The sequence below is a fragment of the Camelina sativa genome, chromosome 15 (assembly GCF_030686135.1).
Source record: "Camelina sativa cultivar CO46 ecotype springtype chromosome 15, ASM3068613v1".
Classification (NCBI taxonomy): Eukaryota; Viridiplantae; Streptophyta; class Magnoliopsida; order Brassicales; family Brassicaceae; genus Camelina; species Camelina sativa.
The window spans coordinates 32,560,776-32,580,507 of record NC_141894.1 but is presented as its reverse complement, the minus strand read 5'-3'; the positions used below and the strand labels follow the sequence as shown (position 1 = coordinate 32,580,507).

The 19,732-nt window shown below is 38.2% G+C and overlaps 2 protein-coding genes and 1 pseudogene across 2 annotated transcripts; 1 reads left to right on the top strand and 2 right to left on the bottom strand.

Annotated features, from left to right (window-relative positions):
* Positions 1 to 5,850: 5,850 nt before the first annotated feature.
* Positions 5,851 to 8,555, bottom strand: LOC104734065 (uncharacterized; annotated as a pseudogene).
* An 8,486-nt stretch (positions 8,556 to 17,041) lies between these two features.
* LOC104748890 (protein ULTRAPETALA 2) lies at positions 17,042 to 18,106 on the top strand. Its single transcript, XM_087487464.1, is given in 2 exon segments — positions 17,042 to 17,330; positions 17,579 to 18,106. Coding segments are annotated over 2 exon segments (792 nt in total). The 5' UTR covers positions 17,042 to 17,066.
* Positions 18,107 to 18,532: 426 nt separating this feature from the next.
* LOC104747772 (uncharacterized) lies at positions 18,533 to 19,514 on the bottom strand. The gene is made up of 4 exons (XM_010469462.3): positions 19,332 to 19,514; positions 19,050 to 19,120; positions 18,878 to 18,955; positions 18,533 to 18,765 (listed from the first exon to the last, which is right to left on the bottom strand). The coding sequence occupies exons 1-4, from the start codon at positions 19,429 to 19,431 to the stop codon at positions 18,742 to 18,744; spliced, it is 273 nt and encodes a 90-aa protein (XP_010467764.2). The 5' UTR covers positions 19,432 to 19,514; the 3' UTR covers positions 18,533 to 18,741.
* Between the last annotated feature and the right edge of the window lie 218 nt (positions 19,515 to 19,732).

Here is a 19,732-nt window from a genome sequence, read left to right as displayed (position 1 = left end):
CACTGGACTTAACTGTGAAGATGTCGAGTCGTTGGAGCAGCCAGAGGTTGAGGTTTCAGACGAGATGGAAGAGTTTTGGGAGAAGCTTGGAGTCAGTTTAGACAGCGGTCCGAGTATTGAGCAACTGGTCGCAGCATGTAAGAACTCAAACGATTGGGATAGAATAGAGCGTGTTAGGTTGGGTTATTTAGCCATCTACGCTGGGTTTATAGAAGCTAGGAAACCATCAACGCCCACCCATCTAAATATGGCTAGGCTAGTCATGGATTTAGATGCATTTCTTGATTATCCATGGGGAAGAGTTGCTTTCAAGAACCTGATTCAGTCTGTTAAGGAGAAGGACTTAAACAAGCAGAGTTACACCTTAGACGGATTTGTCGAACCTCTGCAGATATGGGTGTACGAAGCTATGCCTGATTTTGCCAAATTAATTGGGGAACCGTTGCCAGGTAATCCAAGTCCACCATTGCTTGCTTACTGCGGTTGTCACGGAAGAAAATATGTCAAAGAGCATATTCTAAAACAGGTACGCATCCACGTGATTTGTCTATAGTTTATGCACGATATTAGATGAGTCGGTAACCCTATTGTGTTATATTTGAACTTGCTTTTGCTTTTTGTTTTATATAAATTGTAGACAAACTTCATAAACTTCTAAACCATTGGTGGCATGATCAGTCCTGTTTGGCAAGACGATGAATCAGATGAGAAGATTGATAACATTTTGAGTGCATTCAATGGGGATTTTGGTCCATGGAAGTGGGGGAGAGGTTTGTGGGAGACGGTTGGTATTTATGAATCCAACAATCCGAATGTTAAGATTGAAGAAAAGGGATCGAATAAGAGAGTCGGTGAATTTGGTGAACCAAGTAGGAAGAGGCACTGTCCAGGTCCTTCGACTGACATGGAATTCAACATTTTGGATTCCTTTAAAAATGAGCTCGGCATGTGGGGAACAGCTCTGCTCGATCAGATGAGAGTAGGTTTCAACAATTGCGATTTGCGGTATGACATGTTGACTGATAAGATTGAAAGCCTGTCTTCGGATCTTACCAAAATGAAGGGAGATGTAACTGGTACGAAAGAGGCTGATTCTTTATCAAAGGAACAGAAAAAACTCTCAGGCAGCTACTGCTACAAAAGAGGCTGTATCAAAGGAACAGAAGGACTCTCAGGCGGCTATTGGTAGACCAGAGGCTGTATCAAAGGAGAAGAACGACTCTCAGACGGATATGGTTAGTTCTGAACACTTGCAATTTCCTACTACGGTCCCTCACAATCACAATACCAGGTACAAGGCGAAGAAAAAATTAGACTTCCAAAATTTGTCAACTTCGAAGACATAAAAACAAGTGATGTCTTCCTTATGTGAAGTAGACTTCTTTATCCGTGTGAAGTAGACTTCCTTATTTGAAGTCGACTTCCTTATTTGAAGTAGACTTCTATATCCGTGTTGTCTTTGTTTGTTTTATTCGAGACTTTTAAACATGTGCTGCGACTTTAATATTATTTGTTTTCATAAATGATCATGTAATTTTTAAATCGAAATTTGCAGAACAAGCCAGGTCAATCTGAGACCCCAAAACCATCTCCAGCTGTTACTCGTACGAATACAAAGGTGCCAAAGATAGTCAGCTCTGATTCATCTGACACTGAGTCAGACCCACCTGTGTTTATTCGCACGGAAATCCCAACAGCTGCAGACTACATTGCTAGAGCCAAGAAACAAGAACCAAGGAAAGAAGCGGCTAGGATTGCGGCACAAGGCAAGGGTTAAGAGGTTGGCGTCAAGTCAACGTTCTCCGTTTGTCGGTGATAACACAGCCAAGACTATCATGGGTGATAAGTCAGCCACGTCAGCGTACAATCCTTTTGTTAAAGCAGACAAGGAGTTGAAGAAGGTTTTGGTTGATTTCTTAAAGAAAGATCCGTAAGTTTACTAACTTTTATGGTATGTTTCAAAAATTATATTTTTTGAAACTCTAGTAACTTATATGTATCCAAACCATTCATCACCCGCAGGACGTACAAGAACAAGGTCCCAGAGAAATCCCGCAGTTGTCTTTGGTGGTACGAACTGTAGACAAAAGCAGCGTGGCTACAAGATTCGGTAAGTCTATTACAAAACATCTACTTCAAGTATACTAGAAAACTTCGGTCTTCAATATTATATAACTTCGTTTTAAATCCATGTGGTTATCAAGCACATGGATGCGGGGTTGAATCTATTGAGACATCGACACGCACAACATCCTGAGAGGTTTAAAACAAGTAGAGTGGCTTTCCTAGATGCTATGTTCACTCATCTGTGGACGACGAAGTACAAATACTTTGTCTATTCTGCGGCAAATGCTAATGGATCTGGGAAACTATTGCCGGCCGATGCCTTCAGCTACCACTCAAGGGAGTATCCACCGTATGCACAGACTAACAAGCAATGGGGTCTGGAAGTGGACGACTTATACGCGCCTTTAAATGTGAAGTCGACGCACTGGGTAGCTTTGTGGATATCGATTCCCATGAGACACATCGTCGTCTGGGATAACATCCCGAGTGTCACCAGCGACGAAGAGCTTGCATCTGTCATCGAGCCCATTGCCGTGTTGGTTCCCTACGTGCTGCGGGAGTTAGCCACCCCAGAGTTCAAGCAAATGTGGTCGTACGAGAAGTACACTCATGAGCGGGTTACAAAGGGAGTGCCTCCGAACAGGAAGGCAGGTGACTGTGGTGTGTATACTTTGAAGTACATGGAATGATGTGATCACGTAATTGGTCACTCGGCCGTGAACACTCGATTCTCTCGGACGTCTCGCGATCACCTCTCGGACGCATCTCAGACATTCGGACAAATGGTACCAGCGTCCAGTAACCAGCGTAGGCGACAAGAATCTGACCCCGAACACCAACGAGGCATCACCCAGTCCCCAAGGATCATCAAGGAGGAGCAAGACAAGGTTATCTAATGGGCAGTTTCAAGCCAAGCTCCAACCTTTACATCAAGGGCTCATGGCTAGCATCACCATTGAAGAGCCTTGAGTCACGACCAGCTTTGGGAAGCTTGATTCGTGTGTCTTCACTAACAAGCTAGCATGAAGACATCCCTAAGTCATTAGAAGGAGCTGTACTCTTTTTCCTACTTCGGGTTTGTCCCAATGGGTTTACCGAAGAGGTTTTAACGAGGCAGCGAACTCTAGTGCATCTCCACTTCGTTCCCACTTGGCTCATGACTTGGAAACACTTATTGACATGCTTAGGAGCCAAGGAAGTGAAGATCTTATCCACGTCCAGCCAATGACGTGGCCACCCTATCTCCTTCCCTTCCTTCTTTGAATTTCTTCTAGATCCTTCTATGACCGTTGGATTGGTCATTGCTTTGTCTTACTTTTGCTTTTGCTTTTTGGCCATGTTTATGGTTTAGATCATGGCCACGTTTCTAGGTTTGTAGAGTCTCCCATTTGTAAGCCTCACTATATAAAGGCCTAAACCCTCATTGTAAAAGGCAGACTTGAATGAAAATAAAACTTTTCTCAAGAGAGATTCTTGACTTGTCTCCATCCTCTCATTAGCTCAATCCGGGATTGTCTAAGTGAGAGAACCCTAGCAAGACTCGAACCGGGTTCGATCTTGTTAGCGACCGTATCAAGAGAAGAACCAGCCCTCTTGTGTCGTCATTCGATCCACTCTCGTTTCCCCTCGCTTCGCTTCCATTAATTCCCCTTCGCAACCTCGAGTTCTCTTCCACAAGTTCTCGAGTTCTCCACCGAACCATCTCAACACGTCTCCACCATCGCTTCCATCGCAACCGACCGTTCGCTCGTTCCCACATCCGTTCCATCTGAACGACCAATTTGTGGCTTCTCGACCGTATTCCTAAACGGCTCATTTGAATCGCTTCAAACTCCGTTTCCCTCGTTTGATTCTCACACAGATCCAAAGCCAAGAGCCTTTGCCGAGGAAAGTTCCACCGTTCGTGAGTTGACCGAGAGCTCAAGCCGCGACCGTGCCGCATCCGCGTCTCCGGGTCACATCATGGAATGTCATGCTCTTGGGATAACCTTTCCTTCTACGTTGTGCGATGCAAACATCACATGGATAAAGGAGAAGATGGCTTGTGACTTATTTCAAGAGATTGAATGCCATGGACCAAATGAGGAGAACTACATGGACGAGTTTGGGCTCTATGATCCTCCCCCAATCCGAGACTAACTATAAACTCCCGTGTTTGAAAGACTTAAACTCTTGTTTAAATTATGTTAGACTAAATAGGATGATGTAGGATGATGTAGGATGATGTTTTGTTTCTGTTGGGGGATCTTTATATTTTGTGAGTGGGATCCTACTGATTAAACTCCGATGATGGGTGGTATCTTGATATTTTTTGTATGATCCTCCTTTAAAACTCTAATGTGTAAGGATGATTGTTCTTGTTGTCTACTAGTTATATGTGGGATATTGGTATTTTTTGGTCAGTTTTTCGTTGCATATATATAACTTCAAACGTTAAGCTTAAAACAGAGTGAAAGAGTGCAATTGTCCCAAAAATAAAACATAACTTAAAAAAAGACAAGTAGCGTACAACGAAAGCTTAGTGAACAAAAGTAGTGTACAGGGGAAGTTTAGTAGACATATGATTGAATTTAACCGAAAGACTTCTTCTGCAACCTACATAAAGGTGATAGATTTATAAACTTTATCGGGGAATATGTAATTTTAAATTTTTATTAAAAATTAATAAAATAATACAGAAAGAGAGAGAAAGAAGAGATATTTCTGAAGTAATAGCGTGCAGCGAAAGCCTAGTAGACATATTTCTAAAGTTAACTTAGAGACTTATGGATCTTGATGCACAATGGACATGTAGATTTGACAAATAGAAAATAGAAATAGGTATTCAGTATGCATATATTAAGTTAAAAAATAAAATACAAATAGGAGTTTGGGTAATGCAAATTAATCGTCGAGACGGACATGAAGTTTGCCCCAATCAATAGGAGGAGGAACCACACACTGTTTGACATCAGCTTCCGCTACCTCTCTCATCTCATCTAACCTCTTGTGCTCTGCCTCGAAGTCGACAAGTTGTTGACCCAATATTTGATTCAGTTGGGATAGTTGAGCGTCGATCAGATCCACTTAATGCTTTAGGGCGATAGCCTCTTCCTTCTTCTTCATGTGATCTCTCATCATACGAAGAATTGCTTTGAAGTGATCCCTCGTCTCTTCTTCAACCACGGCTCTCGTCCTCTCAAACGCGTCTTTCATGGCATCTATTACTTCCTCTTCCCACACGAAATTGGAACTGCTTCGCTTACGCTTACTGGAACTCTCTCCGGCCATAGCTTGTAACCAGCTTGTTCTCTTGTTATCAAAGAAGGAGATGCAATAGATTGAGTGGAAATAGAGAGGATATTTATATGTGAAGAAGAAGATAAATAGACGGCAACGATACAATGAATGTAGAGAAAACGAGGGTACAACGAATGTAGAGATAGCGAAAGGGTACAACGAATGTAGAGATATCGAAAGGGTACAATGAATGTAGAATTGAAGCATTATCATACATTGAAAGCTTAATAGACATCTGATTGAAGTTAATTTAGAGACTTCGTACACATCCCTATACACATTGCGATGACAACAATGAAACCTATCCAAGAGAGAACCATGAATTGTCGAAACATTTTTTCCCTTTCATTGGATGCCAGTAAATCATTTTTTCCCTTCTTGTCTTCAACACATGTGTTAACCACCCCAGAGTTCACCAAACCATTGTACACTTGTTCTTTCATTTTATAGATTCTTGAAGTACCTTGATTTCTTCTCTCTGCCGACGGATCTCATCCCTCGCATTCAATAAGCTCCACCTTTGCCAACCACGTGATGGTTCTGCGTCTGACCAATGGGAAAAACCATGAATAGTGCATCTGAAGAAATTTTTTCCGGGATTTGCATCTGTCCATGATTTCACAATAATCATCGATCTACCGCAGTAGTTGCAGATTGGACCAGTAATTTGTATTTGCGAATTTGTATCAGAAACTAACCTCGAAATTTGACTCATCATTCTCTAGCTGATAGTGGTTGGTTAATAAGAGGAGTATCATAAAATGGTCTTACAAATAAATGATAGTTAAGTACTAGGGTTCTTTAATATTGGGTGTCGACTTGAACACGTTGGAACATTCCTAAAAATATTACAGAGACAAATTATTTCTAAGGAAATTCTAGATGACTTCACGATGAAGTTAACTTCTACTCGCGGTCTTCAGCAACCTGAAGAAATAATTGTTAGTGTAACCGACGATCATATACAAAACGTTAAAAATGTATCAAGTGGGATTGTTACTTACACAATGTGGTCGAGTATGTCCAGGCTGTCTGCATTTTGAACAAGCATATTGCTTATGAGACTTCCTCGGCTTGCTCTCTGTTTTACGTGACAGTTCTATCCATGTTAGCCAACGAGACTTCTTTTGCCTACCAGGCTTCCGTTTCAGTATGAGAGGTATACATCGGTATGTGGCCCAATTGGATCGTGCTCGACATTGGGCATGATGTTAGCCGCGTATGACGCAAAGACATAATCTTTTCTATAGTAAGCTTCGACTACGGTAGACATATGCAATCTGCCTTGACAGCTTTAATTGCATGTGAACATGGTATTTTCTCAACATCAAACACCCCGCATGAACAAGTTTTTGCTTCCAAGTCAACCAAACAGTCACGTTGCCCACCCCTAACGTAAAAACGCCAACCATCAATGCGTTCTATCGTCATCATATCTGCGTAGTGCTTCCTTACGGCCAATAAGAACTCAACACCCCGGCTAAAAGTGGTTGTCAGACTAAGTGCATCCTCTCGTCTTTTCCAATACCACCTACCTAACTTTTTCGTAATAAACACAATGAGATATGTGATGGGATAACCTTTGGCTTTCTTTATCATCGAGTTGATATATTCTGCAATGTTGCTATTCTTGATGTTGTATCTATCTCCTGGACAGTAAACCAGAGACCATAAAGCTGGATCTGCCTCATTCAAGTATGCTGCAAGGGCCGGATTTACGTTAGTAAGAGAAGCCATGTTGCGGTTGTAATCATCATGCGTATGCGCATATGCTGCCCCTTTCACCAAGTACATCAGTTGCTTCCCACAAAAATTAGAAATTATGTTTTTTTGGAGATGGTAGTGACATATCCCTCGTGTTGCCCATGGAATAACATTGCGACATGCTTTAGCTATTGAACTGCACCTATCCAAAACTACTACCAGTGGATGTTCATCCGAGATACACTCACTTAATTTGGTGAAAAACCAATCCCATGAAGCATCACACTCCGAGTAGACAATTCCAAAAGCCAAGGGAAATATCTGAAAGTTACCATCTTGTGCGTAAGTGACTAGCAATACACCTTCATACTTTCCGGTGAGATGGGTCCCATCAACCACAATAACTCGCCTCACGTAATTGAAACCATGGATTGAAGCATCGAAAGATAGGAAAAGGTACTTAAACCTATGCTCGTCATCAACAACAAGGTCAACGACACTTCCCAGGTTGACTGCTCTATTTTTCTAAGACAATAAGGCAAATTCGTGTATCCAGATTCGGCGTTTCCTCTCACATATTCCAATGCATATTGTAAAGCCCTGTACGAAGTTGTGTAATCCAATGTCATGCCGAACATTGTCCTCATTGAATCTTCGCTATGTTGTTGGACAACACCATCTACTATTTCTACCCGTTCTACAAAAAGCTGCCCAATATATTTGGAGGTGCAATGCTTACGGTGAGCTAGGCGGTCCACAATAGAACATGTATGCACGTTCAGATATTTGGTGACCCAAAAAGTTGTTGGATCATTCTTCACACTGGCGACGACCCTCCATGTGCATCCTGGCACAGAGCATATTGCCACCAACCGAGTCTTTGTAGACTTCTTAATTTTGAAAGAGAATTTTAACATAATAGCGGTCAAACGCACCTATGTTATGACATCATGTTTGCATGGAAAGCATTGACCTACTTTCAGTTGGTCTATCCAAGGATTATTTAACTGTCCATGAATACCACCAACAAACGGTTTCCCTTCTTCAGCATCTACATCCAGGTGATCTCCATCGTTATCGTCATTTTCATCTTCATCTTCAAATTTCCCGTACTCACTGTAATTGAAATCCATGTCATCAACATCTTTCGGCTTCTCATATGTAGTATCATGGAGAGCTTCTTGACATTCTTCTACACATTCATCCGCACCTGGATCTACATCGTCACCTACTTCACCCGTTGACTCCCCATCGTCTATAGAACAAGAGTTTTTTATATCATTAACACATTCCTTAACCGGCTGTCCATCCATGCATCGCGTAGAGACGCAAAGGCGAACAACATTCCTACTACTAAAATCTATCAAGTTCTGAACTGATCTATCATTTGTGACATAGACAGGAGGGGTATCTTGGGGCAATTGCTGAAGCATTATCTCTGTTAAGGGATACAATAACTGAACCATCTCTGTTTCTTTGTCAATCTGATAATCTTCTACAGCCATTTCAAGAAGCTCAGCGTATGTACAACCGTGTCATAAAAAAAACATTCTCCCACCTTTGCGTCCATCCATATCAAAATGCCAAGACCCATTTCTCGTCACCCATACTCCAAAAACAACAGGTATTTGCGCCATTTACCTGAAAGAGTAAGCAGCAAGTCAAATACTCATTACACAGCTGACTACCCGTAGAAGTCTTAAATCAATAACCTAGATGCCTAACAAAACCAAAAACATGATTGATCCAAAAGTATAATATATTATCATGAAAAAAATATACAGAGGCAAGTACATAACCGATACAAAACAAATGAACTACAAAATCAATAAGAAAAATTTATAAATTTCAATTAAACACTATTTCAATTATACAGACTTCACAGATAACTCCAACACGTTGTCTTCCCAAATTAGTCTACCTAAATGACCTAACTGCCTATGAAAACCAAAAACTTGATTTCTCCATATGTATAATATGGATTCATGTCAAAAATATACAGAGGCAAATAAATAACATATATCAAAGAATACAACAAGAAAATCTTAAAAATTATTCACCAATTTGCAATAATTTGGTTTTCAAATAATGCTGACTTCATGTTCACATCAACGAGTAGACATAAAAAAGACTATACGAGGATAACTTCAAATGAAGTCTATTTCTTGGGGTCTATTTTGCAATTACAATTTAACAAAGCAGACTGCGAATGAAGTCTACCAGAACCGGTTGACTTCTTTTGTGGTCTTCCTTTGTTAATTTTTTTGGTTAGTTTTGCAATTAAATAGATAAAACAAGGTAGACTTCAATGGAAAGTTCAACTGGTTAACTTCAAATATAGTCGACTATGGTTATTTTTGCAATTGACCAACCCATTGACTTTACAGTAGACTTCTGTAATAGACTTCAACTATCCGTCAACAAGAAAAAGTAAACTTCGTCGTGGTTAGTTTTGCAATTGATCAAGTTTGACTTTCGCCAAGTAGACTTCGTATGAAGTCTACATTAATGATGACTTCGTTTGCAGTCTGCCGTGGTCATTTTTGTGGTTGACCAACATATGAATTTTTTAAGTAGTAGACTTCTATTGCAGTCAACTAATTATTTTAATATAATAATATTACGGTCAATGCTTAAATATTTTGGTCAATTCCAAAAATAGTCACTATTGAAGTCTACTCGTTTATTATCATAAGAAGACATAGCCTAGCAGTCATCACTAAAAAGTCAAGAATTTGGTCAATTGCAAAAATACACCTTAGTAGACTGCAAACGAGGTATTGGTTGGAAATATTTTAATGCAGTCTACACTACATTTTTTTGTTTTCAAATGAAATTAAGGAGACTGGAATTTTAGTCTACGGGCTCGAAAGTCGATAAATTTTAAATTACAAAACTGACCAAATAGTAGACTTTACATGATCTTATGACGGTTGGACTAACAAATGAAGTCTAGTTTCGACAAAAAACAAAGAAAATCACGAAATCTACCGGAAAATAACCTTATCGGTGGTTGTTTCGCAATGTCAAGCACCGAGGACGTCGTATTTAGTCACCACTGAAGAAACACAGCGCCAATTTTCCTTGTTCACGAGATATAACAAGATTAACGAACTTTCAATTTTTTCGATTAAAATAGAGAGGAGATGGAAAAAATGAAGTACTCATAGCATTGGGTGTTATTTAAGCTCACAAATTTGGATTGTTGAAGCAATAAGAGCATCAAATTTGGTTGATCATGGTGGTTGGAAAATTGATGGCGGTGGCACAACCGTAAATAAAAGAAGAAGATGAGGATATGGATGTAATAAACATTTTCGCAAGAAATTCAAATAAATTAGAAATAATGGCATTTCTGTGAATACATGGAATGACAGAGGATTTAGTAGGGAGAAAGTGGCAAATGTTGGAGAGAGAAAAAGAGGGGTCCAATTTTGCAATTGACTCAAGTCAGGGGTCCAATTTTTCAATCGTCCCAATTAACTATCATAATAGAATTATTAAATCAAAATTTTTAACTCTTTCTTTCCTCCATTTTTTTTTTTGAGAATTTGTATACTCATCATTATAGTTAATTCTTGTGATCCAAAATATAATTATATAATGATCATTCTAATGTTTCTTTGATTCAAAATTTTGTAATTTAATGATTTTCTATATAAAAAACAATTTGATATTACATTTCCAAAATTTTACTACAAAGAGGAAATCATTAGAATTTAACCTAGCAATATAGCTTAAATTAAGGTGAAAATAAAAGAGATTAAAAATTAAATTAACATTTGGGATTTTTAATTGAATTTCATATGATTTTATAGGAAATATATTTAATTGATACTTCAACAATAATTTGGCAATTTAATTATTAAATGTTTTCGGTAAATTTCGAATATCATAGTAAAATTTTATTTTTATCATTAACAATATTTTTTACATAACTGGTATATTTTTATGATTTGAATAAATAAAGTGTATTATTAACATTTAGGAAATTTGTTTGTTATATATGTATTTTTAAGGAGAATTTCAAAAATACATTATAAAAAACTTTATTAAAAAATCTTCTCATAAAGTTCTCATAATTTTATGATTATTACATAAACTAAAATAAATTAACATAACTAATACAACAACCCGCGCATATGCGCGGGATATTACCTAGTTAATTAGTTTGCTAAATGGTGACCACTAAGTTGAATAGCTGAATACAAAAATATTATATTAATAATATATCTATAATAGTATCTGAAATTATATATAATTAAATTATACATTTAAATATAAGAATTGTTTTTAAAAAAAACTAATATATTATTAATTCTTATTTGGAAAATTAATATTTTATTACAAAATATTATATAAAATAAAATCTAACGTTGCTGACGAAAACTACGTCGACTTGTAGACCATATTTGCTCAGCAATTTGATCACGGACGATCTTCATATAGTTTCCATCATGTGTTTCTTCTTCCACTCCAATACCCTTATCATCATTCACATCATCATTAACATTTTGCTGCCCAAAAAAAATATAATTAGTTAGTGAACGATTTGTTTGTTACATATTTCAAAATATAATATATATATATATATATATAATAATTTAAAACTATAAATAAATAATTTAAAAAACAGATTTTTAAACTCACAATCTTTTTGAATTTCCTTGATTATCGAAATAACAATCTAGATTTCGAATATTGATTTGTTAAAAGATATTTTTTTAAAATCCAAAAATATTAATTCAAATATATAAATTGAATAATTTTTTTTTAGTTTTCCATCTCGTTCAATCTGTTCATCTCCTATTTTATGGTTGAACAATTTTCACGCAAAAAATGTTATTTTCCAGTCATATGGTGGGACCCAATAGATTTGGGTTGAAAACATATTTATCTTAAATAGAGAATTTTTGGCTGAACAAGATTGAAAAGCATGTTCAACTCATTCAACCAGATTGAAAAGTACAATCATTTGCAGCCTTAATCTCTTCTCTTCTATTTATCTATCAACCAACCAAACATCAAATATGGACAATCACCACAATTACAAGTACACATCAACCTATCATCTATGTATGTACGCAGTTTACGTAACGTATGCATATGTTATTAAAAAATAAGTGATATATATATATATATATATATATATATTTATTTACGTAACGTATACATATGTTATTAAAAAATAAGTTGATAAATTTATATATATATATATATATATATATATATATTTTTAGAAAAAAGATTCACAATTCCCATGCGGCCATGCCCCACGACTTGGTGTTTTTCTTTGGCCACCCACCTAATTCGCATCCATCATCTCTCTGTCTCTATAGTATAGATAGTTTCTTTCTTTGTCTTTCAAATCCCTAAAAACCTAGAAGGACACCAAAGTCTCTCTTACTCCAAAAGCATTTTAGCCTTTGAGATTTTGATATAATTATCAGATCCTTGCTACTGATGCTAGGGCTTTTCTCTCTTTTCACTCATATTAAATTACCTTCTTGTCCCTTGGTGTTTAGGGCTCTAATCTAATCCAATAGATTAAAGATATATAATATATGTAACTAAGGTCCTAAAGCACATATATGTGGCTAGATCTATATATGTTGAAGTACGAGATGTTTTTGTGCGTATATGGAAGAGCATAATAGTAAACAAGACACAAGCTTTGTTAACGGGGTTCAGATAACCTACATCCCCGGGACCTAGTCCAGAACAAATCCACTATAACAAGATTACAATTTCAATTACAATTGTACATCATATTAAGCAATAGTGGGGCGACGCCACACACCTTGTGTGCATCTCTCGAGAATATCCTAGACGCGCAAGCCTTCATAATCTGATGAGCCACTTATAGGTGTGTTAAGATAATACAATTACTAGTATTAGACTATCATTCTTTAGCGATTTCTAATCTTCCATTATCAAATTTATTGGTGAGTTTTGTATTTATTACTCGGTAGTGGTATTTATAACAACTGCTCAACTCTAGAGTTGACAACTTACCTATTCTAAACCGGTAAACTAACATATTTAGATAACTCCTAAATATATTTAATCCTAATTCCATAACTCGGTAGGATTAGTATAGCTTGCACCTCAAGCTATCTTCAAGCTTATGCCAACATTCTTCCTCTTAAGCTTGAAATCATTTTCTTCCAAATCTCTCACGCCAATGAGATCCCTCATTTCTTTAAACTTGTTTCTTCTGAACACTTTAGTTAAGATATCTACCTTTTCCTCACTTCCGGGAAGATGCTCGACTTCCACTTACCCACTCTCCACACATTCTCTTATATCTTATTTTATGTCAAGTTTGATTGATCCCCTTTTGATGTCGTCGAACACTATCTTCATCGCTTTCATTCTTCAATGCTTATCTTAAACAAGATTCAACTTCTGAACAATCTTTAATACCCAGAAGCTCCACGGAGACATAATCATAGATACTTCACCTTAGTCTTTCTAGTCTTTGTGACTGCAGCGGACACATCTTAGATTGATCCCAATCAGCTTCTCATAGGATTTTCCTTTCAAATCAGCTTGAAACTTATGACCGAACTTATGATAATCACTGAGAAGAACCTCTTTCCTTTCCATCCAAAAGAGATCAAATACTTCAACCTTGATAATGCAGATCATATCTCACTTGTCCCTTCCTTTTTTTTTCTTTCCCATCAACTCTATTTTTCTCTGTCATCTCTTTTAATCTCTTCAACCACACAATCTTCTTTATGAACTTTGTTAATCACACATAACTGTTTACAAGCTGACAAGATGATCCACTCTTCTGAAATTCTGCTCTCCAACCTAATCTTCAATATATTTCTTCACAACTTCTTGTTTTGAGACAACAAAAAATTCTGCATTTTTCATCAGTTTCGACGCAGAACACAATGAAGACGCAGGAAAAAACAGATCAGGATTTGCATTTACGGTTTGAAAGTTACGGCCACTTTCCTAGCACAGATCCGGAATGATGCAGCCTGCAAGCAGTCCAACTTTAAAAGCAATTTCCCATTAGAGCACAACGAATCAGATGGCGATCTTTATATCATAAGAAAGATCTCGCTCTCAATTTTTCAGAACACCTTTCGTAGCTTAAATCCGAGGCCTGTAGCAATAGTAACCGAAGAAGAAAGTACCGATCCTAGAAAGAAAACTGTTCTTGAATCCCGAAAACTTTTTCTTTTCATCATTCTTACAATTCCTCTTCTTCTTTTGGCATCTGTTCACTCTGTTTTCATCATTCTTACGATTCCTCTTCTTCTTCTGGCATCTGTTCACTCTGTTTCGTGTTTCTCTTTTGTAGGATTAAGCAATGAATCAACTTCCAACACTCCCTCTTGATTCATTAGCTGAATCCCCAAAGTCCAAAAACAAAGAAATTTGATCCCACACGCTACTTCTTCTCGGTTGGTTCGTGAATCTCTTTCACGACATTGGCAGAACTCATTGGTGAGTTCCCTTACTCCCTCATTGCTTCAGTCTTCACAAGATTTTAATTTGCTTCGTCACTCTCTCTCTCTCTCAGATCTCCCATTTGCTCTTATTCTTCATGAATTTTTTCTTTCTTCTGCAGGTGCTTAGAGTGGAATAACTCTTGTTTTCCTCTTCAATGGAGCTGATGCTTTACGTCAGTCTCTTCCGGTTAGTCAAACCCTCACCATCTCATTTTTCTTCATGGAGACTCTATGCTCTCCACAGTCCACGCACAGGTAATTCACTTCTCCCTCTTATTGATTGTGTGTCTCAATAAGGCAAGCATCCGAGCCACGGCACACATACAACAAATCAAACAAAACATCAGCTGACTTCACCCCACACAAGAACCATTGGTGACTGCATGATTACGAACATAATTCTTTTCATCTTCTCGCTTTGAATTTTCTATGAAACTCCTCTATAAAGCTCTTGGCTTCAATTTACATCAACACACATCCAAGAATGCTTATCAAATAAGACAAGGCCTCAATACTTCTTCTTATCAACAAATTGTTTTTACCATTGTTGTCCTTTTAGTTCTCAATCTTGCATAGGCTTCATTTCGATATATACTCGTACTCGTTTTCACTGGCGTGCTTCTCAACCTCTGAATCTTTCTTGGGTCACTTCTATCGGAGATTGAGAAAACCACCCTTTGAATCTTCACATCTTAAGCACATTACCTGAAGAAGGATTTCCAAATCTCTGTCCAATTTTCCCATCAGCCTCTCAAAAACTCAAAACTTTAAAAACCCTCTGATTTACATAAAGGCTACCACATACTTTACCAATTTTGTATTCGCTTCTTCCTTTAAGTTCATGTAAATGTGAAGGTTCCATTCAAGTCAAAACGGCAATAGAAAAGAAGACTCAAAGAGTTGCAGTGAGAAATAAATTCAAACCTCAATCTATCGTAGAAGGAGATTCTCAATCACTCCCTTTGATAAATCTCAGATTCCAAGAAGAGAGTCATACTCGCCCTTAAATCTATCTCCGGCACGAAACTATAGTGTCCAGCTTCTTCCAATCGACCATGTCTATACTTGCCGTGACTCTCCCTATCATCTCCATGAACTTACGAGTCCAGATCGATGAACCCAACATCAAACATGCCAACATCACTTTCTCTCAACCAAACCTCTTCAGCACAATTGAAACCACACACCAAAAGAAGGAAAAACAAACTTTGTTAATTGTGTGAGCTAAACACTCGATCTACAGAGAAGAAAACTAATGTATAGCTGATTTATTACAAATTCCCAAAATTCACACGTGTCCACCAGCTTCCTAAACAAAATTTCTTAAACCCTTTATTTCTTCTAGCAGCTCTAACACAAGTTTCTAATTTTTCCTTACTCATTGTGAATCGCCATTGATGCTGGAGATGAAGACTCAAATCTTTAATTTTTTTTTAAATTATATCTCAAATTGATGTTGTGGAGTAGAGGATCGACTTTGACAACACCAATTTCACCATCGTTGTTTTAATATCTTGATAGCCATTGAAACCCAAAAATCCAAGCCCATACAGCCATGCTACCTTCTTCTCTTAATAAACATAGCTCTTGGTCCAGTAATAACAAACCTATCTCTCGTATCTTGTAAGTCTTAGAGGAGACAAACTAACAACAAAAACCCCATGAACACGAATGATTTCTACTGTTTCAAATTACACAATCCATGAGTCTCTGTTCCGATCTGTCACATTCACAATTTCATTCTCCTCTTAAACACGTTCATGAACACTGTAATTCTCATCCACTTAACCTTTCTTTTCAAGCCCATGTCAGTAAAACTCTTTTCTTCTCAATCGTGTCCCGATGACGGTAATAGAAACAACCAAATTAGTTGCGCTCTTTATACAACTCCGATAGAACAAACCCTTTATGAGAGTTTGTGATTTTTCTGCCCCTTCATGAATACTCTCTACCTTCTCATATGCATTCTCCGCTAGCCACAAATCCAGGATCACACCCGAAACGAAAACAATTCTCTATAGGCTCTGATACCAAATAAAGCACATATATGTGGCTAGATCTATATATGTTGAAGTACGAGATGTTCTTGTGCGTATATGGAAGAGCATAATAGTAAACAAGACACAAGCTTTGTTAACGGGGTTCGGATAACCTACATCCCCGGGACCTAGTCCAGAACAAATCCACTATAACAAGATTACAATTTCAATTACAATTATATATCATATCAAGCAATAGTGGGGCGACGCCACACACCTTGTGTGCATCTCTCGAGAATACCCTAGACGCGCAAGCCTTCATGAAACACCCTCTTGGTATTTATAACAACTGCTCAACCCTAGAGTTGACAACTTTCCTATTCTAAACTGGTTAACTAACATATTTAGATAACTCCTAAATATATTTAATCCTAATTCCATAACTCGGTAGGATTAGTATAGCTTGCACCTCAAGCTATCTTCAAGCTTATGCCAACAGGTCCTTGATATTACGATACTAACTAGGAGGAATCTCTTCTTCGTTCTTTACTAGTCCCGATCGGTGATGGAGAGAGAATGTGGGTCGAAGGAGTTGTTCAGCAAAGAGGAGCTTCAAGAAATAAGTCAAGTCCATGTGGGAGACGATTACGTCGAGGTGATGTGTGGCTGCACCAGCCACCGTTACGGAGACGCAATTGCAAGGCTTAGGGTTTTCTCAGATGGAGAACTTCAAATCACCTGCCAATGCACTCCCGCTTGCCCCGAAGGTCTCTCTTCTCTCTCTCCTAGATATTTTTCTTGTGTTTTTATCTAAATGGGTTTTCGTATTGTATTTGTGCATGTTTCATCGCGTGACATTATCTATGCAACTTTCTTTTGTATCGCGTTTACGGAGATCATGATAGTCAGAAAATGCAATGCAGTTGTCTCTGCCTCGGTAAACCAGGGCTGCCGTTCAAAGTCTTTCATGTTCATGTATCTCCATGTTCATAAACTTTCTATTGTTCATGTTCATGTGTGGCTGCCTCATGTATCTTCGTGCAGTCTTTTGTATCTCCATTTTAAACTTTCTTTTAGAGTGATCTTGACATCTTCGATTCTATGATGGTAGACAAGTTAACGCCTGCTGCCTTCGAAAAGCATTCTGAGAGAGAGACTTCTAAAAACTGGAGGAACAATGTGTGGGTGTTCATCGGGGGAGACAAGGTTCCGCTTTCAAAGACAGTGTTACTCAGATACTATAACCAATCATTAAAGAAATCCAACGGATCAAAAATCATTCATCGGGATGAGTTTGTTGGTTGCAGCAGATGCGGGAAGGAAAGAAGGTTCAGGTTGCGGAGCAAAGAGGAATGTCGGGTGCACCATGATGCAATGGCAGAGCCCAATTGGAAGTGTTGTGATTATCCATATGACAAGATAACATGCGAGGAGGGGGAAGAAAGAGGAAGCAGGAAAGTATACAGAGGATGCACTCGCTCTCCATCCTGCAAAGGCTGCACTTCTTGTGTCTGCTTTGGCTGCAAGCTCTGTCGTTTCTCTGATTGTAACTGCCAGACTTGCCTCGACCTCACCACCAACACACCCAACTCATTTGACTTCTAACTTAATTATTCTGCAAAACACTTGTATTGTATGGTGGATGCTCTGTATTTTCTTTAATCATTAGCTTGTTGCACCTGTTATGTGACTGGGGAGACAAAGTACGAAACACAAACAACTGAAAAAAAAACAAGTCGGGCTTGGAAAGCTAATTTAGCTCGCACTACGAGAACATGCAGCTCATCTAATTTCAACTTTCTAGCCTCGCCAAAAAATACACACAAGGCCAGAGATCGAGAACAAGAATCAAGCAGTAACGGTAATAGTATGCTGAAGTCAAGAATAAACGCACTAGCAGTGCTGGGAAAAGGTGCAGACAAGAACAACTTACAAAGATGTACTTTCAAATGGGCAGAATCACCTCCAACAAAAAATTGGCATCCGGAGGACAATCAAATAGAATGTAAAGCATATATCAAGGTACATAAAGAGAGACAATGCTTTCGCTTAAATCCTGACTGTTTCAAACATAAGGATATTATGAAACACAAAACAATAAAGAATCATCATTCATTGCAGACATCATGAGATGCATATTATTTTGAAATGAAACACAAGACCAGTCTCACAAGATGCTGAAAGGGGAAAAAAAGTGCATGAGAATGAGACATAAAAGATCTTCCTGGTGACAGCGAAACTCATTGTGTACTCTCGACAGGCTTCTGCAAAGATTAAAAAAGGAAAAGGAAAAAAAAAACTTGTTTTTAGGGAAGGAAGGAACATGAAGCCGCATTGCAACGGAAGAAGAGCAAGAGCAAGAGCAAAAGCAAGTACCTCTTTGTTACCCCCGGTGGCGAGCTTGTATCCACTGTAGAAGAGCAAGCCCCAGCCAGAAAGAGAGATAAGCACAAACTGCACACATTGATCAGGGAAGAAGGGGTCAATCTCACCAAAAGATCACAGGCAGCTTCATATAACAAAAACATAGAAAGTTAAAGACACATACATGCTCCTCTTTCCAGTTTCCTGGGTTCGTGGGCTGTTTCCAGAAGTCAACCTTGGTAGATCCATGGTGATCTGCCACAAAAAATTGCTCAAAATCACATTCTTATATTTAAACATAATATATACTATACAGTGATTCAACTTAGAACCTAGGAGGAAGGATGAGAACAAACAAGAGATTACAAAAACCTTGGCAAAGTTGTAACATTTGCGAATTAGACAAAATTGATACCGAAACCATCGTAGATTCAAAGGAAATGTCGAGAAAGATAAGGGGAGTTACCAGCGGCGCCGGCGAGACCACGACGCTGACCAATAGAAGCGGGAACACGGGAGGATTGGATCTGAGCTAAGCTCATGGCTCGGCGAGCGAAGGAGGCCATCGATCTCAACTTCTGATTTTTAGGGTTTTCTGAGAGTTTCGAGGAGAGAGAGAGAGATCGATTTGGGATGATGAAGGAGGAAGGAAGCAATGTTTGTGACACCCCCCGGAACTTTAACAAATGTTGTTTCTTCATCTTAAACGTCGTCGTATTTGTCTCTTGGAAACACCTGAGGAAACCTCCTTCCCCGTCAGAGGCTTTCTTTTGTGGACTTTTTCACTTGTTTTACTGATTTTTGGACGATTGGGCATTCAGCTCTCGTACATAAGTCAATCTACACTGTCATATTAAATTAATTAAA

Coding starts and splice junctions, on each gene's coding strand:
- LOC104747772 (XM_010469462.3), bottom strand. CDS start 19,431: ATGGCCTCCTTCGCTCGCCGAGCCATGAGCTTAGCTCAGATCCAATCC. Junction 19,121..19,331: donor TGGTCTCGCCGGCGCCGCTG/GTAACTCCCCTT, acceptor TTTTTGTGGCAG/ATCACCATGGATCTACCAAG. Junction 18,766..18,877: donor CCACCGGGGGTAACAAAGAG/GTACTTGCTTTT, acceptor TAATCTTTGCAG/AAGCCTGTCGAGAGTACACA.